This window comes from Kuraishia capsulata, genomic scaffold (assembly GCF_000576695.1).
Source record: "Kuraishia capsulata CBS 1993 genomic scaffold, Kuraishia_capsulata_scaffold_2, whole genome shotgun sequence".
In the NCBI taxonomy this organism is placed as follows: domain Eukaryota; kingdom Fungi; phylum Ascomycota; class Pichiomycetes; order Pichiales; family Pichiaceae; genus Kuraishia; species Kuraishia capsulata.
The window spans coordinates 860,796-884,204 of NW_019172951.1; the positions used below are offsets into that span (position 1 = coordinate 860,796).

General features: G+C 45.0%; 14 protein-coding genes across 14 annotated transcripts; 6 read left to right on the top strand and 8 right to left on the bottom strand.

The window, feature by feature from the left end:
- Positions 1-99: 99 nt before the first annotated feature.
- Positions 100-2,859, top strand: KUCA_T00001741001 (uncharacterized protein; the record flags this gene model as incomplete). Its single annotated transcript, XM_022603953.1, has 1 exon — positions 100-2,859. One exon carries the CDS (start codon positions 100-102, stop codon positions 2,857-2,859), a length of 2,760 nt encoding a protein of 919 aa, XP_022457782.1.
- Positions 2,860-4,110: 1,251 nt separating this feature from the next.
- On the bottom strand, positions 4,111-4,932 carry KUCA_T00001742001 (uncharacterized protein; the record flags this gene model as incomplete). The annotated part of the gene is made up of 1 exon (XM_022603954.1): positions 4,111-4,932. One exon carries the CDS (start codon positions 4,930-4,932, stop codon positions 4,111-4,113), a length of 822 nt encoding a protein of 273 aa, XP_022457783.1.
- Positions 4,933-5,703: 771 nt separating this feature from the next.
- On the bottom strand, positions 5,704-6,342 carry KUCA_T00001743001 (uncharacterized protein; the record flags this gene model as incomplete). The annotated part of the gene is made up of 1 exon (XM_022603955.1): positions 5,704-6,342. One exon carries the CDS (start codon positions 6,340-6,342, stop codon positions 5,704-5,706), a length of 639 nt encoding a protein of 212 aa, XP_022457784.1.
- Positions 6,343-6,658: 316 nt separating this feature from the next.
- KUCA_T00001744001 (uncharacterized protein) lies at positions 6,659-7,339 on the top strand (the record flags this gene model as incomplete). The annotated part of the gene is made up of 1 exon (XM_022603956.1): positions 6,659-7,339. The coding sequence occupies one exon, from the start codon at positions 6,659-6,661 to the stop codon at positions 7,337-7,339; it is 681 nt and encodes a 226-aa protein (XP_022457785.1).
- Positions 7,340-8,169: 830 nt separating this feature from the next.
- On the top strand, positions 8,170-10,032 carry KUCA_T00001745001 (uncharacterized protein; the record flags this gene model as incomplete). Its single annotated transcript, XM_022603957.1, has 1 exon — positions 8,170-10,032. The coding sequence occupies one exon, from the start codon at positions 8,170-8,172 to the stop codon at positions 10,030-10,032; it is 1,863 nt and encodes a 620-aa protein (XP_022457786.1).
- A 267-nt stretch (positions 10,033-10,299) lies between these two features.
- KUCA_T00001746001 (uncharacterized protein) lies at positions 10,300-11,940 on the bottom strand (the record flags this gene model as incomplete). Its single annotated transcript, XM_022603958.1, has 1 exon — positions 10,300-11,940. One exon carries the CDS (start codon positions 11,938-11,940, stop codon positions 10,300-10,302), a length of 1,641 nt encoding a protein of 546 aa, XP_022457787.1.
- Positions 11,941-12,216: 276 nt separating this feature from the next.
- Positions 12,217-13,227, bottom strand: KUCA_T00001747001 (uncharacterized protein; the record flags this gene model as incomplete). The annotated part of the gene is made up of 1 exon (XM_022603959.1): positions 12,217-13,227. One exon carries the CDS (start codon positions 13,225-13,227, stop codon positions 12,217-12,219), a length of 1,011 nt encoding a protein of 336 aa, XP_022457788.1.
- Positions 13,228-13,610: 383 nt separating this feature from the next.
- Positions 13,611-14,468, top strand: KUCA_T00001748001 (uncharacterized protein; the record flags this gene model as incomplete). Its single annotated transcript, XM_022603960.1, has 1 exon — positions 13,611-14,468. One exon carries the CDS (start codon positions 13,611-13,613, stop codon positions 14,466-14,468), a length of 858 nt encoding a protein of 285 aa, XP_022457789.1.
- A 180-nt stretch (positions 14,469-14,648) lies between these two features.
- On the bottom strand, positions 14,649-15,758 carry KUCA_T00001749001 (uncharacterized protein; the record flags this gene model as incomplete). The annotated part of the gene is made up of 1 exon (XM_022603961.1): positions 14,649-15,758. The coding sequence occupies one exon, from the start codon at positions 15,756-15,758 to the stop codon at positions 14,649-14,651; it is 1,110 nt and encodes a 369-aa protein (XP_022457790.1).
- Positions 15,759-15,818: 60 nt separating this feature from the next.
- KUCA_T00001750001 (uncharacterized protein) lies at positions 15,819-16,148 on the bottom strand (the record flags this gene model as incomplete). The annotated part of the gene is made up of 1 exon (XM_022603962.1): positions 15,819-16,148. The coding sequence occupies one exon, from the start codon at positions 16,146-16,148 to the stop codon at positions 15,819-15,821; it is 330 nt and encodes a 109-aa protein (XP_022457791.1).
- Positions 16,149-16,570: 422 nt separating this feature from the next.
- KUCA_T00001751001 (uncharacterized protein) lies at positions 16,571-19,832 on the top strand (the record flags this gene model as incomplete). The annotated part of the gene is made up of 3 exons (XM_022603964.1): positions 16,571-16,593; positions 16,697-19,550; positions 19,608-19,832. 3 exons carry the CDS (start codon positions 16,571-16,573, stop codon positions 19,830-19,832), a joined length of 3,102 nt encoding a protein of 1,033 aa, XP_022457792.1.
- Positions 19,833-19,884: 52 nt separating this feature from the next.
- On the bottom strand, positions 19,885-20,850 carry KUCA_T00001752001 (uncharacterized protein; the record flags this gene model as incomplete). The annotated part of the gene is made up of 1 exon (XM_022603965.1): positions 19,885-20,850. One exon carries the CDS (start codon positions 20,848-20,850, stop codon positions 19,885-19,887), a length of 966 nt encoding a protein of 321 aa, XP_022457793.1.
- Positions 20,851-21,082: 232 nt separating this feature from the next.
- On the top strand, positions 21,083-21,608 carry KUCA_T00001753001 (uncharacterized protein; the record flags this gene model as incomplete). The annotated part of the gene is made up of 2 exons (XM_022603966.1): positions 21,083-21,103; positions 21,177-21,608. 2 exons carry the CDS (start codon positions 21,083-21,085, stop codon positions 21,606-21,608), a joined length of 453 nt encoding a protein of 150 aa, XP_022457794.1.
- Positions 21,609-21,970: 362 nt separating this feature from the next.
- KUCA_T00001754001 (uncharacterized protein) lies at positions 21,971-23,050 on the bottom strand (the record flags this gene model as incomplete). The annotated part of the gene is made up of 1 exon (XM_022603967.1): positions 21,971-23,050. One exon carries the CDS (start codon positions 23,048-23,050, stop codon positions 21,971-21,973), a length of 1,080 nt encoding a protein of 359 aa, XP_022457795.1.
- Positions 23,051-23,409: the final 359 nt, after the last annotated feature.

Here is a 23,409-nt window from a genome sequence, read left to right on the forward strand (position 1 = left end):
TTGCTGTCACTTATTTGCTGCTGCCTTTGTCTTGTTCTGCCCGATATCTGGTGATCGGACGTCCGAGCATCAAAGGGTCTGTTGAACGCGAAATCCAATATGAGCAGTGAAACTAATGGGTCTGGATTAGGCGCCTCTCCTCCGCCGGTGATTAGGAAAAAGACCTTGAAATCGCAATCGGTTAATAACCTGTTCAAACAAATCACAAGCTCTGCGAAGTCGGGTTCCTCGAGGTTGCATTCACCTTCTCCTCCAAATTCGGGTCTACATAGTTCTCAATCCGCCATACAACCATCGCGAGGGTCGCCAAACTCCAGTCTCTCTTCTTCTGTTGAACATGGGGTCAAGACGCTGTCTCTTTCGTCCTCGAGTGCCAAACTCCGGGTGATACAGAGTTCGAACACAACACACCCGAAAAGTGCAACTAACGTTTCCTCCAGCTCTGGAAGTGTCTGGAAACGCAGCATAAGCCCCGAGACTCCAGCTTGGGGTGCTGCTTCAACGACGCCGGCTCCTATAACGCCTGCTACTCCAGCAACGACTGCTGGTGAAACTACACCTGTTTCGAGCACGGCTACAAGTGAAGGGTCATTTGGAACAAAGACAGTATTGAAGAACGATAACAGTGGGGGTTCGGACAGTTCAAAGACACTACCTGCTCCTTTGAGCGTATCTACTCAACCCAACGACTCTGAGATCGAGGGCTCTATACAATCATCTACAACTGATCTTAACGGCTCTGACACGCCTCAAAGAACACCCAACAGCAGTTCTAAGTTCAATTTTCTTCAAAGCTCAAAACTTGGATCGTTTAGCTGGGCTGATGCTGATGATGATGAAGAATTTGGGAAATCACTTTGGGCTGACATCAAAGACTCGCTAGATAAGCATGGTGAACAAGAACAGGCTTTTGATCGTCAGCAACCATCTCAACCGCAAGAAGCAGCCTTAAAATCGACATCATCTTCTGCTGCTCCTTCTGTCTGGAAAGTGTTGGATCCTCCCTCGCAAACATCGCAAATGCATCGCTCCGCATCCGCCGCATCCACTCCGATATTTGGAGCTACAAATACCCCGGATATCCTGTCCGATCCAGACTTTTCCAGTCACAAGCTCTCTTTAGGGTCATCTACCTGGCAGCAGAACAAAGTCAGATCTCCTTTCGATGCTAACGAAAGTAGGTTTATCTTTGAAGACCCCAACTCGAGATTCTCCGGCTCTGTTGACGGCATCAACCGCGAATTGTTCAATCCCCACAACGGCAGGTTTGAGGCAAGTGTGTCGACTGACAGGTTGAAGACGAAGAGAAATGGCAATCCAGATCGCACTTCTGTGCCTTTTGTGGCAACTCCAAGTAACCATGCTGCACTGACGCGGCATTCTACGTCCGACGCAGATATGGCATCGTCACTGTGGAACAACGGAAGCAACAGCAGCAGAGAAAATCCTTCGCGTGAACCAATGGTCAGATCCATAAGCTCGAGCGGGCCGAGTTCCGGCTCCAAATTCTTCAGAAGTGCAGAAAAATCGAATACTGCACCACCTTCGTTCATCAACACAAACCCGACGTCACCTCTTTGGTTTGCTGCCAAAGATGGAACTGGTGTTCCTGACTTCAACGGATCTGGTTTCAACTCTCCAAACTCGAGCTCTTCGTCTTCCATGGCCAGAATGTCGCGGTTCTTCCCATCGCCCATCGCCGAGCAAAGAGAATTCATTGATGCTAATTCAGCAGATGGTTCCAATTTGAGCTTCAATCTGTTCTCACCTCCAGTTGGTGCAACCACGCCTTCGCATAACTCGCATTTGAAGAATGTCAACGGAATGGGGATCTCGCTTGGATCTCTTGGTTCGCAGCCTCCGCCGATGCGACTGGATTCATCCACTCCTGATCACCATCATACTAATGATCCCAAACCAGGTCACCTTGTGGCGTTTTCAGCAGAAACTCCCAAGTCTTCAATAGAGGAGGTTGATGATGAATCATTCGAAAATTTCAAGATGTCGATTCCCAGAGGTAACAAGCCGGCTTCTTTAGAGATCAACGAAGACCCAAAAGCCAAAGTTGGTACTTACATAAGAACGGTGATAAACAAGTCTAGTGATAGCAACACCGGTTCAGATCTCCAGCTTGTGATGTACGTTGCTTCTTTGCCTCTAGACGCCAAGACAGATGCTGAGCGTTTGATCCGTCTCGCGTTCAAGTCATGCGAGGGTGAGATAGTCTCGCTTTTGGAATCCACCAATGACGAAGGTGGAAAAGATGGATTTTTAAGGTACAGAATAACTTCCAAGTTGAAGATGCTCAATGCCCATACTGGTAGACTCAATCTGCCCGCAAAAATGACTTCGTTCAGGAACTCCTCCACTGGTGAGGAACAGAAAATGTTGCTTTTCATAACTGGTGATTTCCCTCATCCTCCCACGCAGAAGAAGTTGCGGGACACGATCAATGATGTTTCTTCCTATCCAGAAGGTTTTTCCTCTACTTTCCACAGAAGAGGCATCAACAACTTCATGTTTGTGAGAGAACTCCAGTCCAAAATGATCATCACGAAGACACGCCTGGCAGAGTTTGCTGAGTTCAGAATCAGCCTTCCAAGCTCATTGACCGCTGAGGACACCAGTTCAGATAACAGCGACGATTTCAAGACGAGACACAAGAAATCTTATGTTGTCAGCATAGACCTGAGGGAGTTAGAAAATAAATCACAGCAAAGAAGAGGAAGTGGGGGGAGCGCACCCTCGACAAGCAGCAGATTCTCTGACAGAAAGAGATCATCATACTCGAATGGGAATGGGAACGGGTACCATAAGAACGCTGCCTATCATAGTGCTCCAAACTATAAAAGAAAATAGTGCTCAGAGGAAATAATTGAATACATAACTTAAGATTAAAAGAAATATCGCCAAAAAGTTGCAGTTGTGGAGTAGGCTGTTTGTATATGCGGTCTAATTCGATGTTTTTTCAACAATTTCCAGAATTTGGCTTTATTCTGAATAATCTGGTGATTAATGATGATAACATTAGTCAGATTGGCTTTATAGCATTACCAATAATGAACATTTACTCAACACACGAAGAACAAGTTACAGGAACACAAAGTTCTTGCTTTTCTCTAAACCTGTGTAGATCTGCTAAAGTCACTTTTAGTTTGAGAAAGTGGACATGGGTCATAGCTCTCACCGATGCTTCAAATCTCTATTTTTCACCTTCCCTTAATGTTCATAGCATGCATGTTTTAGTTTCCATACTAATACAATTTTTGTCTCCAACATGATTGAGATCCAGAAAACCTTTCAATAAGTCTTGATTTGATAAATCAATTGCGTTCATAGTCGTGTGCTTCCAATTAAACATTTATGAATATAGTCAATGAAAAAGGGAGACACAACAAGAAAAGCGCGAGTGGTTTAGTGGTAAAATGGATCGTTGCCATCGATCCGCCCCGGGTTCGATTCCCGGCTTGCGCAATTCTTTTTTTGATTTTTTTGCAACTTTTTTGGAGATCTAAAGTCTCTGAGATATCAGCAGTGGATCTGGTTTATTATTTTTCAGACCATGAAGCATGGTGCGTGAGCGTCGAGGAATTAGTTTTACGTTGATCCCCACAAGCAAAGACCTACAGTGTATGCGTCTACGACTCAGCGACAGTCTGAAGAAAGTAATAGCCGAAGTTGAAATTTCGAATAATAGTAGAATAAAAACTTTGCGAAGAGAAAAACAAAATATCCAGTATGCGGAATAATGTCCAAGAACAGCCGCACAATGGTGGCTATCGCAATACCTCTTCTCAAAATGAAAAATGTCACTCCGTTGAAGAAGACACACGTAAAAGAAATAGAAGGTTAAAAAAAGGATTAAAGTCACAAAGGAAACAGAAGAAGAGAAGGAAGCAGGAGATTCTAAGTATCAAGGTCTGGCCTGTAGCCTCACTGGGCAGGAAGACCATTATACGCTTGAAGATACTCGATCTCTCTTATTATGACGGATTTCTCGACAGTTCTGTTCCCATATCAAGGTTGGATTTTTTTGGTATCAGTGGGTTGTCAATTAATGAAGGTGATGTTCAGGGTGATGATGGGTCATGGATAGAGACGGTCAGGTGTTTAGATGGACTCTTCGTCAGTGGCTTTGTCCTTTCTAATCTTGAAGAACCTGATTCCGCCATCTGAGGCTGGAGGTGGCAGAGTTCCCTGGTTCTGGCCGGTAGTGGAGGTTCCCAAGTATGGCTGTTGCAATTCTTGGGTTTCCTGGGTGGCAGAAATGGCCTGTTGGTGCTGCTTGTGGGTCTTGTATGCTCTTGTCAGCGTGGAACAGCACACCAAGAAGTAGATCACGATCAGAGCAGCCACTGCACCCCACGAGATTCCGAGCATGGAGGCTCCCAGACTCTGGGAAATACCATCGTCCTTGAATGCATTTCTTGCAAGCACGACAGCTGCAGTCTCCAGAGAAACACCTGCAGCAGCAAACAGCAAAGCGGCACACACGAAGAAAACCAAGACAGTTCTCATGGCATTCCAGCAGAAAGAGAACAGAGAGCAGATGAGCGCAACTCCAGTGAAACACAGGGAGATCAGGATGAAAGGAAACGAAAATCTGGTAAGGTAGTAGTAGACGTCTCTGTTATCAACGAAGTCAGTTGGCAACCCTTTGGTGGTTCCAAAGTTGTCAACTGGAGACAGCGGAAAGTCGGGACCTGAAGAAGTACAGTTACCGTTGGTGTTTCCGCTTGGGTTGCAGATACCCCAGAAGGTCCATCTGGAGACATCACCAGTGATTTTGGTGGTGTCAGCCTCCAACCAGTAAAACTTGTTGAAAGGGAAGTGATCACTTGCACCTGACAAAACAACAAATACCAGCAACAAGGTGGTTCCTGCGAGGAGGAAGATAGTCAACAAGTGGGTGAGAATTCTAGAGACAGCCATGGTTGAGGTTCTGAAATTTGGCTATGGTATTAGCAAGATGGGTAATATCTCAGAATTAAAACAAAGCAAAAACGCTTAGAAATACCAAACTGTATCTGAGATTGTAAAGTGTGTTTGTAATAGCCGAAAGCGATCTGGAAAAAGGCCTTTGGAGTGAACGTGGGAAAATCCTTCTGTGAGTTGTTGGGGTTAGTTCCAGTCAATCTTTATTTGGAAAGGAACAAGGGGCATGTGACTTACTTCAATTGCAACAGAAACAAACGGCAACAATTGATGGGATCAAGTAACACAATAAACAGCAGAACTGATTTGAGAAGCACAGAAGAAAAAAAAGAGTTAAGCGATTTGGGCTTGAAATAAACACAGGAGAGAGTAGGCGAAGATGAAATTGCGGGAACAGCAGACGGGCCCTTTTTGCTCTAATCAAGTCAAAGTCCCAAAACGGCGAATTGCTAACAGTGTCTTAACGCTGGAGTGCACCGACGAAATCTGTTTTTTTTTAGCATTAGCCACTATGCCAGATGTTGGTGTTTATGTATTACCTAAACGGGAAGATAATTCCCGATCGGGCAAGAGTATGTCCGAATATGGGTTCTTCACGGTCACGTGGTAATCAGTGGAGGACGATCGGAAATATGGTTTAGGAGAAGCGCACGACCTTAACAACTTTGGCTTGCTGCGGCCATACTCCGCGTCTGACCAGACACCTGTAAACTATATTATTTGCTTTTTCATGCGTATATTTGACCCACCGTATTATGCAATTATATGTTATATGTGCTGTTTCTTCGTAATCGGTTCAGGAGTCCACCGGGCCCCCCCTTCCGCTTCCGGATCTGCAATTTCAGCTCCAGTCTCAGCCTCCGGCCTTGACATCACCTGTTCCTCTGTATCCATCTGATCATGCTTGAGCTGATGTCTTCTGGGCATCGGTATCTTCTCGCTACGCCTCTTTATGCTGTTATGCTGCAACGAAGGAGCCACCATACTAGGTGGAAAACGATGCGGCGACGGCGACGACACCGTAAACTTGAAGTCTTGGGGTATATCCAGTGTATCTTGAACCAAGATTTCTGTAGTATCATCAGCATCACATAAACCTTCTGGTTCGTGCTGTTCCTGTTCCTGGCGATAGGCGTCTTCGCCTAAAAGCTCAAACTTCTTGGACTTGATCCATTGAACTGGATCCTGTTTCCCTTGTTCCATCATCGAAAGCATATCATTGAGTGCTTCCAGATACCCCTTCTTGTGTATCAAAAGCGTTTTGGTGTTTGCTAGCCGGTAAAGCGATGCCACACTATTGGCAGCGTTTTTAAATTCTTGAGTGAACTCCTTGTTCAGATTCACAATCGACGCATCAGACACAGGTCTCGACAGTGGCAGATCCTGAGATAGATTTGACAAGTCCATTATCAAATGCTTTAGTATTTTCAAAAACCAAAGTAGCTGTTTCCAAAGAACATTACCGGTGCTGCCTTCAAAATCTTACAGAGCGTTCCAAAAAGATTCCGACTTTGCGGGTCGTGTACCAAAATTTGAGCAGTTTGACCACGCACTACCACCCCGGTCCAGAGCGATGTCCCTTCCCTCGTAACTCAATTTTTCACCTAGACTTTCTTTCTTCCCACGCGTCGATGGGCTTTACAGGGTGACACGGTTATTTATTCACCTAGTCCTCCTTTATTTTTTTCTCCCTTTCCTTAAAAATCTGTACAATAGTGTGGCCATGAATTTAGAATATTACCAACAACAACAACAACAGCAGCAGCAACAACAGCAGAGCTTCATGTCGTCCTCTCCCATGGTGGTAACACCTAGGAAGGAACTGTTGTCTTCGAACACCAGAACAAAAAGGCGGTTTTCAAGCGACGACGAGTCCAGTCCTAGTTTTAGAGCACCTAATAGGTATCTCCATGACCACGAGGGAATGCAGGTTGACGACGATGCAGGAGTAGCACCACAGAGAAAAAGAATCAACAACACAAACATACCTCTCAAAGACCTCGAGAAACTTAAGCATGAATATCCAACGTTTGCACATCCAGATGGCGGATTTATTCAATTTTCGCCTTATGGCAACATCAGGACGGAGATCACGGATGACAACGTTGAGGTGTCGACTTTAGAACAGAACTCAACTTTCGACCTTTCCAACTCAAGAGCAGGTATAGATGGGTACACTCTGTATAACTGTCTCACTCCTCAACAACAACGTCAAAATGCAAATGCAATCGGAAATTTGCAACATTTGACGCCATCCAACGAGGTGGAAGGATACATGTACAATGGGTATCAGAACGTGGTGAGTCCAAACCAGTCGTACTATCATCAAGACAACGAAGATTATACTGCATCGAGGCTTAATTATTTCTTGGCTGAAGACGATGACGACGACGAGGACTTCTGATTGGAAAAACTAGGCGCAAAAAGGCAAAAGGATAGGAACGCAGGGTTGGGACGACATTCGCAAATGTCAACAAAATCAAAATTCGAAACTTTTTTATACAATGAAGACACGTAAATTACATACTAATTAGTAGATTGATTGCCCCATAGGTGAGAAACTCCCAAATTATCTAAAAGGAATGAGATAATAAGTCGGAATAATGCCACAACATTCATCTATGTGGTAGCGGAGTCAGCGCAGCTGACTTTTGGCAATTATCGTGTACTAATTAGCTTTCGTCCGCTGTTATGTAATTGGTGATCACACTACGTTTATTATCCGTAAAGTTCAGCCGAACTGCATAGTTTGACCCTATCCGAAGAACAAGATAAACGGGAAATATAAAGTCGATAAAAAATGTTCCCAAGACGTATTAGCACAGGCGGTTGAATAAAGTCGCTTCTAAAGTCAAATTATCAAAAGAGCATGGATGGGGCAGCAACTTGCTGAACGCTACCCTAAACGGATCATGCAGGCTCTTTAGGAAAAGGTGGAGAGAGGCAGATATGGTCATTAAGCCATCACGGCCAAACAACTCCTCTTGCACCCTACGAAAGCTCCGAATCCTATGTTTTTCACAAAATTACATGACAGTTTCAAATAAATTTACAGCCCCCACTGCAGTAGCACGCTTTGGCGTAGAGCGTCTAATACCAGCCACAAACCCATCACCACACAATGGAACAAAGATCTTCCAGGGCAGTTGACCATAGTGTGGGGAGAGGGGGTGGAGACTAGTGCAATAACCAAGTTTCAGATCTGTCACGCTTATCATTTGCTCCTTGCTGGTTATGAATTCACGTTATAGACACCCCACCAACAGGCTGAGTTCTTTTGGCTTAACTGTTTTTAGTTTTATCTTGACACCAGATACACCCGGCTCACCAGATTGCATATTATTGCGACCATACTGCCCACCGGTTTTCTGCGTTTGTCTTCTTGGTATGACGTCCTTATCTCACGCCTCGCCATACCCTCCGAGTTACGCGGATTTGGCTCCAAATTCGCCACGGTTTGCGATTTATGATGATCCTCATACCAGTATCACAGATAAGTTGCCTGGTTATGTTCCCTCTATCAACCACATTGGATTGTCGTTTCTGAAGCTGGAATCGATATCCCCGCTATTACGAAGTACATACGACGGCAACGACGCGAGGATGCCCTCCGATTTTGAGCCCGTGATACTGGAGCTTAATTCAACACAACTGAATGTCTACAGGCTGGAAGATTCAAAAATGTTCGATTACTCGCTTGCCCTGTTTGAGAGCTTATCGTGTGTTGATCTGGACCCAACATTAAATGTCAAGGATGCCAGGGCTGTTTTAAGAGAGGCCCAAAGCATGGCTACTATGGACCAACAGAATTCGAAAAGACCGTTATTCAAAAAGGGTTTCGGGTTTTCGACCCAACCCTCGTTGAAAAGGAAGGATCTAGCCACTAACAAGTACAGATTGGTCTATAATCTACTGAATTTCAAGCCGGATCTGTCCAGGCTCGGCGATAGGGAGTCACTCCCCAGCACATATTTGAAGGCTCTGAAGTCTCTTCGTGGCGAGAAGCTTAAAAGTTACACGTTGCAAAGGTTGGTGATAGGGAATGCTTCCGACTACGCGAGGAAACCATTCACGTTAAGGTTGCGTGTTGAGAAGGACCAGCTGTTGATGTGTTCTTACTCTTTACAGCAGTTCATGGAATGGTATTTCAAACTGAGCTACGCCAGTGACGTGAGTCTTCCTCTAGAGTCAAGAGATCTGCCTCACGTGAGAACTGTTCCCAGACGTAGTCGGAGGAATAGAATGTTGATTGGTTTGCAGAGTGGAAATGGTGGTTTTGATCGTACCGCTAACACCTCTCGTACTACAATAACTCAGCCTAGACACTCTGGCGCGGAGGCTCTTCAATTTGAGTACCAGAATGGTGAAATCAGACGTAACACGTTCTCATCGTTTGGTGAGGTTGACCAGGAAGTGGTTCCTCTTCTCAGTGTCGCAGGAAGGAGTAGGACTCGGGAAGAAGATCGTGTGTTCGAAGAAGACGATTTCGACGACGAAGAGATTGATTTCGAAAGCACTGAGATCTCCGAGGTGCAGACACCCGAGACTACACCACCAGAAAGCATAGCGAGATCAACCTCGATATCCGAAAGTGTTGACGACGAAGTCGACGAAGAGGATGAGGAAGATCTCGAGGGCGAGAACGAATTCTTTTCGCAAAGCAACCAGGATGAGAACTTTCCCATTGCACTTGCAGAAGCCGAAAATAGTGATGCTTTTGATCCGTTGGAGCCTTCTCCCATCTCGCAGTATTGTACGAACTCGGATGACTATGAGTCGCGCAAGGACCAGCCCCTTACTCTTTCATGGGCTCAAGAGTACAAAGAGCTGCGATACATGATCAGGTGTATTCGTCCACTGAGAGAGAAAACCAAGTGGATTGGTTCTAAATTAGTGGTTTCACAGTCTTTTTATCCACCTGAGATCCCACAGCAAGAGACAACGCCCAGGAGACAGTCTGACTCGAAAACCAAAAGGTTCAGGTCTATTCTCTCAACCAGGAAGGGGGATTTTGCTGCTGGAATGACCGAATATAGGAAGAGGTCCTCCACCATGTGCATTGAGTACTGCGTCACTACTGGGGGATTGACTGTTTAACCTTGCTTTGCCAAACTTCACTGTCAAAAATACCGAAAACAACCAATGGATATTATCGAGGCTTGAACGCAAGAAAACGAGCTATTAACGCTTTGCCGAAACATAGATACAGGAAAGGTTTCGCTAGACCACCTTCGAGCTCATATGCTCAATATACTCAACGCCCAATGCTCATATGGTCTTACGGTAACCTTTTTTTTAATAACCAATTTCATTTTCATAATTGTTAAACCAATAAAGCCATAACCTCTGCCTGCATATTTTTGCTTATAGCTTTTCCATTTCCCGAGCGAGTTCGTCCGTTTCGTCGTATTTGCTATCGTCATCAGCAGCAGCATCATTGTTATCATCATTCTCGTGCAGTAAGTCAAAGTCTATTCCCAGCAACCTGCTCAATAACCCAGTCTTGAAGTCGTTGATTGTCTTCAAATCCTCCTCATCGTTGACACGCACTTCTCCAACAGATATCTCCAACGAAACACACCTCTTCGATCCTAGGGCTATGATGAACCTGTTGAGAAGGTTGATATCCTCACCCTGTTCATTCTGAGAAACGTAGACCATTCCGTTCTCTAGATCAGCCGGCTCTACCAATCTGTCAAAATCCGACACAGTTAACAGCGGGAATCCCAGAATTGACTTAATGATGTTTGTAGCCACGAGTCTTCCGCAGATGACCTTTCCACTCAAAGTGATCGAAGCAGGCCAGATGTTGTACACCGAGTGGCGCTCAATCACTCTGTCCAGAGTAGAACATTCACCAAGGGAGAATATGGTCTTATAAGGCGACACCCTTGCTTCTTCGTTTACTATGATTTCGCTGGTGATTGGGGAAACACAATGGGATAACTTGGATTTGCGCAAAGCGCTCACGTTGGGCAACTTCTTAGTACACCAGAGATACATGTCAGCATCAATGCGATTTCCTTCAGCATCGTAAATGGCAGTGGGTTTCTGGAGATGCGGCGAGGAGGGAGATCCTTCCTCATACTCTTCATCCTCTTCAACGTCTTCCTGGTGGTAGTCATTATCGTTGTCGTCGTTGACCGTACTCTGACTATCCTTCTTGCGCATTTCAATCGTCACATTTGATTTGAGATCCACTCCCATCTCAAGAAGCTGCTTTCTCGCAGCCTGCTCAAACAATTTGACGGAGCTATCCAGATCTTCAGATTTGATTTTCGAGTTGGCTCTGGCGTTCGCATAGGCCTTGGTCAACTTTGGCAGATAGGGAACACTATCTGCAGTATAGCAGAGTGTCACCTTCTTTTCTGGAAACCTGTCTTTGATCATGGCAGCAGCCTCAACGCCTTGAATTCCCATCTCGGTGATGATACACACCGATCCAGCATGGCTAATGTCTGTGGTGGTCTTGTACATCTCCTCCATGTACGAATTTTTGGTGAATCCTCTGGGACTGAAAGGATACCGTCTCTTGACTCCAGTGGCAAAAACACAGTAATCGAACTTGAGGTCGAACTCATCGCCTTCCCAGTTCCGGATAGTCGCATGAGTTTCGAAAAGAGCGTAACACCATCCGTCAAGCAACTCGATCTCCAGTTTGAATTTGGACTTCCATGTTTCGGAATGCAATAAAGAGTATGAAGAGTCATAACTGGGCAGATTCAACTGGTCCAAAGATGCATATGTCTTGGCTGCAAAGTCAGGATCCACAAGTGCCCGTGCAGCGGCATAGGTGTTGATCAGCCCCTTCTTGGAGTCTAGCAGTATGATCTCCACTCGATCCGGAAGAATGTCATCAAGACTCTTGCTGGCTGCAAGTGTTTCTAGCTCTTTGCATAGGGCTTTCGTGACCGCAAGACCAGCGAATGATACACCAACCACAAGAATCCTCACCGTTCTGGGTGAGGCTGCTGTGTCTGTAGATGTCTTGTCGGTAGATGCCATGTACTGTAGAATGATTCGATGGTAAGAGCTTCTGAATAATGAAATCTCCAAATCTAACAATTGTTTCCAGGCTATAGTAACAGATTCTCTTGTTCCCCGGCAGTCCGTAACGCCATATAAAGATTATCTGTTCTGTGGGTGTGATGTAGATTGAGCGTGCGCGCACGAAGACGGAGGCATTAAAGCCGAGCGGCTCCTTGCCCCGAAAATTTTGGTCACCCCACCCCCACGGGGCATGACTAAACCAGCTGGATTTCCATCAAATATTGTGGAAAATTATTCTAAGAAACGTCTCCAGTTCGCCAGTAAATCGGCGTCAGTGCCTAATCGAGTTTCGAGCGCCTTTTGCATGACCTCCAGGTCAGATTGATGCAATAGCTGGTTTGGGGTTGTCTCTTCGTCTCCACAGTAGTACGTGTCTAAAGACATATCCGTTTCCATCAACAGAGTATCTTTCGACATCGAATCCACGATTTGATGGAACTTCGTGTACTTCTTGTCATCGTCTGAGTTCGGGTCCCGAGTCCCGTCAAGATTTATCGCTTTAGATAACGAAAAATATACTCTGTTTGGAAACATTTTTCTCCACTGGTTGGCCTGGTCCACAGAGCCTGAATAAGAATGAAGACTTATCTTTATTTTGTCCCCGCAATGCTCCTTCACAGTGTCAAATAGCAAACCATGTGCTTTCACACAGTGAACAGAAACCGGCACGTTTAATTCCACAGCTAGTAGAAGCAATTCCACAAAAATGTACTTCTGGTGAGTCATCTTCACGTAGCACTTTGTGAAGCTGGTGCCTTTATCTGAAACCTTGACATCATGTCCTAAATATCCGGTCCACGGTACTCTGAATAGCTTGTCAAGACCTATTTCTCCTATCATGAATTGAGAGTGTTTGAGCACCACCTCCCTGATGCGTTCCAACTGTTTGGGGAAGTACTCTGGAACAGGCAGCACATCGAGGAGATCCTGCGGAACCTCACTGCCTGTCAAAATATTGTTGTAATGGACTCTTTTGATCTCCTCGGGATCGCTGAAAGAACTGTAGTCTTTGTCCGTGAACAAATGAGAGTACCAGGGATGTATTCCGAAACATGGCATCACCACCTTGGTCTTACTGGCTATCTCTGACACGTACTCCAAATCCCATTTATTTGTGGACATAAGGTTGAAATCTCGAGAGTCATGACCACCGTAAATGTTATTGAGATTCTCACAAAGGCGAGCAACCGTTTCTGTCTTCACAAACGGCGACAAGTGACAATGGGCATCGTACAACACCATACTGGCTGAGTTTGTTTTTTCTGAGTTCGAGCCAGTATGCTTTAGTGAAAATAAAAAATGCTATAGCCTATTAACGCTCACACAAGAATTAAACCAGCCTCAAATCAAATATCAACCTAGCATCAGAATTCTAGTGTAGCTGTCTTGTGGACATTGTTTCTGATTCACCCATCGCTTGAAACTTTGCGAGTCCATCGCGTCGTGCGGCTCAGAAAAGGTGTGCGGCTCAGAATTTACAATGTTGTGGTTCGCATATCTTGTTGTACCCCCTTTCCTTGTTTTATATTCTTCTTCTTCAAGCAACCATACAAACAAGTAGGTAAGCAAGGACAATTTTCAGATCTTTCGACATCTTCTTTCAGCGTCACTCAAACATCAAAGATATGGTTTCACTCAATTCATTCGTACTCTTTTCGGCGGTTTTGGCATTGGGCGTCAGTGCAGGCGAAGCGCCGGTAATTAAGAACAACCCAAAAAACGTTCGTTACTTGGCCGACCTAGACACCGGAAAGGTGCATGGAATTATCGAATTCTCGGCAAAGAACGGAACTACAAAAGTCCACATTGACGTGACTGGCTTGCCAGATCATGGTGGTCCTTTCGAATACCACGTTCACACCAATCCTGTTCCCGCCAACGGAAACTGTGAAGCAACAGGAATGCACTTAAATCCATACAAGGCTCCCGCTGAAAATTGCGATGCCTTGGAGGACGATTCTTTATGTCAGGTGGGTGATTTGTCTGGAAAACACGGGCTCATCAATACAACTTGTTTTGAGCTGACCTACTTTGACCCATACTTGTCTTTGAATCCAAAGGATGAGTCCTTTATTGGGGGAAGATCAGTTGTCCTCCACTACCAGAATTTGGAAAGATTCGCATGTGGAAACATTGTCCTTGCTCCTAAGAGATCGGACTTCGAGGAGGAGGAGGAAGATGAGGATGAGGTTGAAGAGATGCTCTACAAGCGCCATCTTCACGATCACGAACACTCCGAAGAGGAGGAGGCGGTTAAAGAGGCAGAGCAGAAAGAGGAAGAGGAAGAGGAAGATGAAGAAGGTTATGCAAAGTACGCGCCCAATGCTGTCTTGGCTGAAGACGAAAGCGGGGCCGGAGTCGGGAAAAACAAGAGCTGGAACTCCAGCAACGTGGTTGCAACAACCACCTACTGCGACGGGGCTGCAAGCATATTCACGGGGATGGGGGCTATTGTCGGAGCGGTCTTGGCATACATGATCTAATGTTCTCGGAGGAGAAAATACAGTTTTACAGTTTTACAGTTTCACAGTTTTACACAAACCACAGAATTACAGAATTACAGCACATGATTACATCAAGGCTTGTAAATCTCACGTAGCCATTGTATTTTTGAATTGAAAAGACCTCACAGTGACGCCTTCCCGTAAATGCCTATTCAATGTCTATTCATTTTTGAGAGAACGATATTTGAGAGCACTTTTAACCGCATCGTCAATGCTCTTCTCAAGGGGAATGAAGTCAATCCCGGTAGATTCCACTGTCTTTGCGAAATTTACAGTGAACGGGGCATGCGCTATAAAAGCGTCATGATCTGCTGAGTTTCCAACGGGTATTTTTCCTCTGAACTCAGGAAATTTATCGTTGATGATATCCAGGATGCTTTGAGTACTGTATCTTTCTACAGCAAATACTAGTCTTGCATCGCTGAACTTGGTATAGTCAGTCACACACAAGACATGAGCTTTGGCAACATCTCTGACATCAATAAAGAAACCAAAATGTTGGTTGAAAGGTCCCGGAGTATCAGCAGGAAGGTCCAAAAGGCTTAACACCATCTCGGAATTGGTTGATGTGTTGGCTTCGAGCTCCACAAACTTTTGGGGCCCAAAGACATAGCAGGGACAAATAGACGAGAAGGTGAACTTCACATCTTCGTCCTTCATGAAGGCCCTTGCAGAGCGTTCTGCTTCAGCCTTGGAGTAGGAGTAAGCCAATGATGGATTATCACCAACTGCTTCCCAAGGTAATTTATTCCAAGATTCTTCAGTCAAATGAAACTCTGGACCACCAAATTTCTGAAACTCAATTACTGCAGCAATTGAAGAGGTAAACACAAAATGCTTTACATTAGGAGCGTGAAGCTTAACCGACTTCAGAATGTTCATTGTGCCTTCCACCGTAGTCTCCACATACACCTTGTGGAAATCTTCTTTGCTGGTTGGTCTTGGTATAACCGCCGCGGCGTGGATAACAAATTCGATCTCAGGGTGTTTTTTCAAAGCGTAGTCGAAAGCATCTGGTTTCGAAATCTCAGGGACTATTTCGAAGCTCAGATTGGGGTTGGCAAATTTGTCAAGTAGAAATTTGGCCTTCGAGTCGGATCTAACAGTTCCAATGACCTTGAACCCTTTTACGAGCAGTTGGTCCAGAATATGGACTGCAATAAAGCCCGAAGCTCCAGTAAGTAGCACTGACGACATTTGATTGTCAGGGCATTCACGTGAAGAATACGTGGACTTGGGCCACAATTTATACTTGGTCCCTCTGCCCATATGGCTCGATATCAAATGTCTATCTCCGCCGCATGCGCGGCCAAACTTCGGACTTAAGAGCTATAATTGTTCCGCAAATTGATAGGCACACTCGAGCGAACTATCGCTTGCAAACACTACAGTCTGATTTTGCATCGGCCTAGTTTCCGAAAAAGGATTTGAATCCGAAGTCTTCGAAGAGACGATGCAGTTTAGTTTGATTTCATTCCCACGCACTCTAGCACTATCTGGGGTGCACTCTGGCGGGCGTTTGGGTCCGATTAGAACTCCAGTTGAAAGCCATTTGAAAGCCAGATATTTTAATCGGCTCATCGAATATGTTCCAGTAAAAAAACAGTTTTTTTTTGCCCAAAAAAAAAGCCAAAGCGGCACCAGGTCCCAAAACTCCATGGCTTCAGGTGACACCCATCATAGTGTCAAGTTCACTATGAACGGTACATTCCTACCATAATTGACAGCAAACTCCAAGAAAATCACAACACCTACTACATCTTCTTATTTCCCACCAACATCCGCCTTTTTTGCTTGTTTCTATTTCGTTTATATCATTTTCTTCATATCACAGGCCTCTTTCATTTTGCCGGAAGCGTGCGGAAATCGGCCCGCTGCCAAATCAAACCGATGAGCCCACGCCCTATGTTCTTCGAATTTCTACACTCTTACCCACATGTGTAATTCCAGAAAGGGGACAGGATTCCAACTTTGTTTCCCTGTGACTCTCCTTCCATATATTGCAGATTCGCTCATTGCTCTATCGATTGAGATTGCACTTCTTCAAACTCTTTTGATCTTGTTATAGTCTTCATTTCACCATGACTTTGATAGTGGCTACCTTGTGAGTTAATTCCGATGGGCCCTTGCATGCCACAACAAGGAAGGCCCGCACTTCACCCAATTTTTACCAAATTTGAGAGGGGATTTACTAACTAAGTCTCTAGATTCTTGCCATATACAGTGCACTTTGAGATTGAGAACACTTCCTCGGATTTGGATGAACCGTCCGACAAGCTCAGTGAGGTTGCTCTTGCCTTCCCCAGACCGTCAGGGTCCCGCACCGAAAGCTTTCTGGCAACTTCCAAGAGAACCAGCCTGTCAATTTTGCCGTCGATGAACTCTTCCGGATTTCTTGGTGGCTCTAACTCGCCTCAAAGAAGTATTACACCCGATGTTTCATCTGCTGCTACTACTTCCCAAAATAGCAACCCGGATGCGGAGAAGGGCAATGGAGTTTTTGACTCAAACAGCGACTTTGTTAACGGAACTACCTCTGTTGAAGATTTCTTCTACTCTAATCCGGTTGCTCGAAAGAGTAACATAGGATTGGTTGCTTTGAACGACGAGAAGTCGGAAATCTACAAGCCGTCTGAGAGGAACGATGCCAAGAGAGGACCTTCATCGTTGAGAATATCGTCAACGAACCCGGACGGAACTACTGTTTACTCCTCTACGACCTATATTCAGCCCAAATCGCAAGCCACGGCACCCGTGAAGTCGTCGGTGGTGGATAGAGGCATGAACAAGGATCCCACTTTGTCCTCGATGAGAGTGAGTAGACCAAGTACATTGCTCAGAAGATCCTCCAATGTTGGAAACTTGACTTCCAGATCTGATCAGGCTGCCCAGAATCGCGAACAGGCTCAAAAAAGCAGCTCCCAATCGTATGTTTTCGACAAAGTTGCTCCTTATGGCGGGCTGTCAAAACCCGACCTAAAGGAATTCCTTATCCACCCGGAGAACGTATTTGAAACAGCACCATGGACGGTAACAGACTTTGACAAGGGCAATGGAAGTTTGAAAAATGCAGTCAGAACTGCCAGACAGACCAAACTAGTGGAGAAAGCCACTTGGGTGGGTGCTCTGGGAATGCCCTGCGATGTTGTTCCCGAGACTACTAAGACCAAAATAGCCAAACAAATGCGCCTGGGCTACAACTCAGAGGCCATTTTTTTGAAGGATTCAGACTTTGATGGTCATTATAGGAGCTTTTGCAAGCAGATACTATGGCCCACACTGCATTACCAAATCCCTGATGATCCCAAGTCGAAGGCATTTGAGGAAGACTCCTGGGTCGACTATAAGAAGGTGAACCAGGAGTTTGCAGACAAGATAATTGAGGTATATAACGAAGGAGACACCATCTGGGTTCACGATTACCATCTTTTGCTGGTGCCCAAAATGGTTCGCGAGAAGTTGCCTGATGCCAAGATTGGCTTCTTCTTGCACGTTTCTTTCCCATCTTCAGAAGTGTTTCGTTGTTTCGCACAGAGAAAGTCTTTGCTCGAAGGAATGTTGGGTGCGAACACTATCACGTTCCAGACTGAGGAGTATGTGAGACATTTCTTCCAGACTTGTAACAGAATTCTCCTGGCCGACTTTACTCATGATGGAATTCTTTACAACAACACCACCATCAAAGTGAATACACACCCCATAGGAATTGATGCCAAATCTCTGATGAAAACTTTGGCCAGTCCTGAGGTCACTGAATGGAAGAAGCTCATCAAGCAAAGATGGCGCAACAAGCGACTGATTGTGAGCAGAGATAAACTGGACAAGATTAGAGGAACAAAGCAGAAATTGCTGGCCTACGAGAAGTTTTTGACGGAAAATCCCGAGTATTTGGACAACACAATGATGATTGTGGTGTGCTTGAAGGGCAAGAGCGGTGACGATGACCTGGAGACTGAGATCTTAAGAATCGTCGAGAGGATAAACTCAAAGACCAAAAACATATCTTCGGACAAGCCGGTGGTGTATTTGAACCAGGATATAGACTTTGAACAATATCTGGCGTTGCTGTCGGAAGCAGCTACCTTTATTGTTTCAAGCATGAGAGAAGGCATGAATTTGACGTGTCATGAGTTCATTGTTGCTACCAATGAAAAGCACTCTCCTCTGATATTGTCCGAGTTTACTGGGTCTGCTTCGGTTTTGGTGAATGGCCCTCTTCTGATCAACCCATGGGACATCAAGGAAGTGGCATACCGTATAAAGCAGGCATTGGCCATGTCTGAAGAGGAGAAATTGCAACGGTGGACTCAGTCGTTCAATGTGGTGAAAAATCAGGATTCTCAGAGATGGCTACAGGATTGTCTAACATCTATTGAGCAGGCATGGGGTGAACAGCAGCAGAGAAGGAACTTCCATGTGAAATGTCTAACCCAGAAAGCTTTCAATGAGAGGTACAATAGAGTGAGTTCAGAAAAGCGTCTTATTATCCTTGACCTGGGCAGTTTGACCTCAACTGTGAGTGTTCAAGGCTCCATTATAAATCCAGTTCAGATTCAGAGAGTGCTGAAGACTCTCTCAGATCTAGTCTCGGATCCCCAGAACGTGGTTTATGTCACCAGTCATTTGAAAAGAGCTGATCTCACCCGAAAGTACAGAACTGTTTCCAATCTGGGGCTGATCGCTGAAAATGGTGGTTATATCAAACCCCCACAAAGTAATCATTGGATTTCCATCGTTGAGGAGCACGAGTTCCAGTGGATACCTTCAGTTGTGGAAGTTATGGAGGCCGTTTCCGAGAGACTACATGGTTCAACCATTGAAGTTGAAGATTGCACTGTGAGATTTCATACAGAAAAAATTACTGATGTTGATGAGGAGCACCAGATGTCTCTGGTTGGTGATCTGATTACCCACATTAACGATCTGTTCTCAAAGGAGAACGTGCACGCATCTTTGGTCGATAAAATTGTCGTTATACAGGAAGCTAATTTGGCCAAAAGGTCTTTGGAGTATATCATAAGCACCATCAACAAAAGTGATGAGCACAAGTTTATTGGTTCTGTCAAGAGCCTGCCATGTTCTTCAGCTGCGTCTCCCATTTCCCAGCCTGAGAACGAGATTTTGCCTCAATCGCCTTCCGAGAAGATTGGATTGCTGTTGATAGTTGGTGGATCGAGACCCGTGGACGAACAATTGTTCATCTTTGGAGACGAATTAGCGGAAGACCACAAAGTTGACGATACTCTCACCATACAAATTGGCTCTATCACACAATCTGTGGCCTCCGAGAGACTAGAGGGCTTCAACGAGTTCCTGACGGTGATTGCAAGCACTAAGAACTAGTAACTATTGTGTAGAAACTCCTAAATACATGATTTGTCGTTTTCCTGTTATATTATGTCAGTTTCAGCTTTTTGCCCGAGTGATTCAAATCGTCCGTAGTGACAGACTCTTGAACCATGGTGCGAACTTCACCAAGTACATTCATGTCTTCTTCACTAAGAGGCTTGAATCTGGCATATATTGCATCGAATTCCGCTCTGGTGAATTTTCCGTCTGGTCTCTCGACTATCCATAAACTTTCCTTGGCCCTCTTATTGCGTTCTCTGTCCTGCTCCATCCTCGCTAGGATTTGCTGATTGGAAAACGCCAAGTACGAGGACTTCTCTGGCGAAGAGGCGGGCTCATTTGGCGCACTCGAGTCTTCCGGTTGAACAGATTGTGATCTTGAATCGTTCTTGGGTGCCTTCGGCGTATCTGCAGTATTTGTCGGCTGAACTTGAGCCATGCTGAAACTGGAATCGTTTGCCAGTCTATCTTCTGCCTGCCTCTGTGATCTTTCATTTTGTCTCATCTGTATCACAAAAATCCAGCACTCAGCTAGCTGCTCTGAATATTTGCAGGAGGCATCCAGAAACGAGGGAATTTCAGCCTTACTTTCCCCGATGGTCTGTAAAATTTGCTGGTATCGTAAGGCAGACTCATAGCCAAGAACACGGCTCAAGCTTGCCAGAATCGTGCAGGAAGTGTTTAAATTAGCAAGTCCTTTTAGATCATCTGTGGTCGGTATCACTTGGCGTATGATCAAAGGCAAGTCTGCTACCAGTCTGTTCAGATATGGCCTCTCTGGCACCTTGCCCAGCTTCAGGGTTTCCTCAATTAACACCTCTATGAAATCAAATACGTTGAGTCTCACGTTCAGATCAACTGCGGATATCACTTCCAGTATCACTGAGTGGAAGTCTTCTTGTAATTCCTCGTTCTTAATGGCGAACTTGGCGCACTCAGTATGCTGCTGCAAAGAAGCAGACATGCTCTTTAGCTGGCGAGTGAAATATAACCTTGCTTCCAAAGGGTCCATTATGAAAAGTATAGCGAGTTGCCTTAATTGTCTAATCTCCTGTCAAAATACAATTGCCAACTGTCTTCTTCATCTAATTCTTGAGTGCACTCAGTCTTCCGTTCTATAGAAGTCGTGCAATGATCATCGCTGACGTAATCCATCAACCGCAGTTTTTTTTCATGGCCAAAAGTTCCAAGCGGATGACACTTGTCTTAGGTACATTCAGCAACTACACAAATCACTTACAAACATGCCAAAGAGCAAGGGTAAGGTATGTATTCACGATAATAATTTAGTGCGAACAGCCATGTTTTGTGAAGAATCCGAACTAACCCCTCAAACAGGGAGGAAAGAACAGAAGAAGAGGAAAGAACATCAATGAGGGCCAGAAGCGCGAATTGATCTACAAGGAAGAAGGTCAAGAGTATGCACAAATTACCAAGATGCTGGGTAATGGTCGTGTTGAGGCATCTTGCTTTGACGGAATCAAGAGAATGGCACATATCAGAGGAAAATTGAGAAAGAAGGTTTGGATGGCCCAAGGTGACATCATCCTCGTTTCTCTGAGAGATTTTCAAGATGACCAGTGCGATGTTGTTCACAAATACAATGCCGATGAGGCCAGAGCTTTAAAATCTGCTGGTGAACTTCCAGAGAGCGCTAAAATCAACGAAACCGACACGTTTGGTCAAGACGAAGACGAGGACGTCAACTTCGAGTTCGGTGCTGCCGACAGCGACAGTGACGAGGACGAGCTTGACATTGACGACATTTGAACGCGTTAGGAGGTTGAGATGTGTATTGGTTTTAAGAGAGATCATTAATAAGCCATCATCAAATGTTGATAACTGACCAATATTACGTAGTTTTATGTGAGTGAAATAGTGCTAACCCGTTTCCGGCGATATACACTGGGCTCACATTTATGCTTATCTTTAACATAACGCGTACTGGTGGCCTCTGGCGAGGATTAAACACAGAATTACGACGAAATACCCAACTTGAGAATAATACGCGTTGTATACATATATAAACTTACACAAGGAGACTATCGCGAAGAATTCTGAAGATAAGCATGCCCTATCTAATTCTATGTCGAATGCTACTTAACATTCCATAATTTTCCGGCCTGGTCCTTTTAATCACTCAAGTCAAAACTGTCAGTTCGCCTGAGCTGTATTGCTTCCTCGTCAAGCTCACCATACTGATACCCACCTGGGGCCCTAGAAGCCTGCATTGATCTTCTGAACTGCACACCACCACCAACACCATTATCCATGGGGACGTTCTCGAAGCCACCCTTGGATTTGGCAAACATGGTCTCTGGGTCTGGGGTCTTTCTGGAGATGTTCAACAAGTATACTCCACTGAAAATGATCAAAAAGCCACAAACCAGCGATATGATGTTCACAGAAGAGGTGGTGTTGAAACCTCTGAAGAGGATGAAAGAAGCACACAACGTCGCAGTGGTGAACGTGACGTAGTAGAGTGGATTGACGATAGAAGTGTCGAATTGGTCTAACGCCTTGTTAAAGTACGTCATCTGAGTCGCGATACAGATGGCCACCACGATCAGGAATATGTATGTGGAAGGGTGGGTGAACTGGTTGTTTCCACTCAGAGTCAGCTTCAACGCAATGCCAAATGCCTTGATCGACATGACCGATACAGACCCCACCGTAGAACAGATGGAGATGTAGATCATGGGGTTCTTGGAGCCGTATTTTGGTACAATCTTGTGAATCATGAAGATCGAGTAGATTGCAACTGCAAACACGTAGAACAGAAATCCTGGCTGTTCGGCGTAGTTCAAAATCTCATCAACAGTGTCAATATCCTTATCTGGTGGAGCATGTAACACGATGATCACTGAACCAAGCAAACAGATAGCACAGCCCATTTTTCCCAGAGTGCCTAGCTCCTCCTTCAAGAAAATGGCGGCCAAAACGGCACCAATAATCACGGATAAAGCGCCCAGAGGAGTGACCAAAATTGCAGGGGCAAAAGTGTATGCAGCGAAATTGGCGATTTCTCCAACTGCCATCGTTATTATACCAGCCCACCAGATTGGGTTCTTCAAATACGCGAATCCTTCAACTGAATCAGACCCCTGTCTGCTTGAGGTATTCATAAGACCCTTTTTGGTGATGATGAACGAGGTACCAATGGCGAGCGATGAGCTCATTGCCAACGCCAGTCCAATGTATTTATCATCCATTTTTTGAGTTGTGAAGCTTGACAATAAATAGCCAATCTAGTTCTTCAGTCCGCGCGTATGGGATCGACGATCTATAGCTTTCTGATGGTTGTAAAGAATGTAGGTTAAAGAGGCCGAGCAAAAGATCAGCAAAATTCAAACTGCCCTGAGAAACAAACTCCGCAAAAGTCCTTGCTCAACTAACTCTCGTTATCTGGAACTGTCTCGACGGAACGAAAGGCCATGTGTACGAAGGAGGAACGGAACACAGCCCGTGTCTTTTCGTGTCTCGCCTGAAACGTGTCACGTGACCAAAACGTTTTTTATTTTTTTGGATCTGGGTTGAGAATTTTGGTAACAAGACAATGATCAGAATCAGG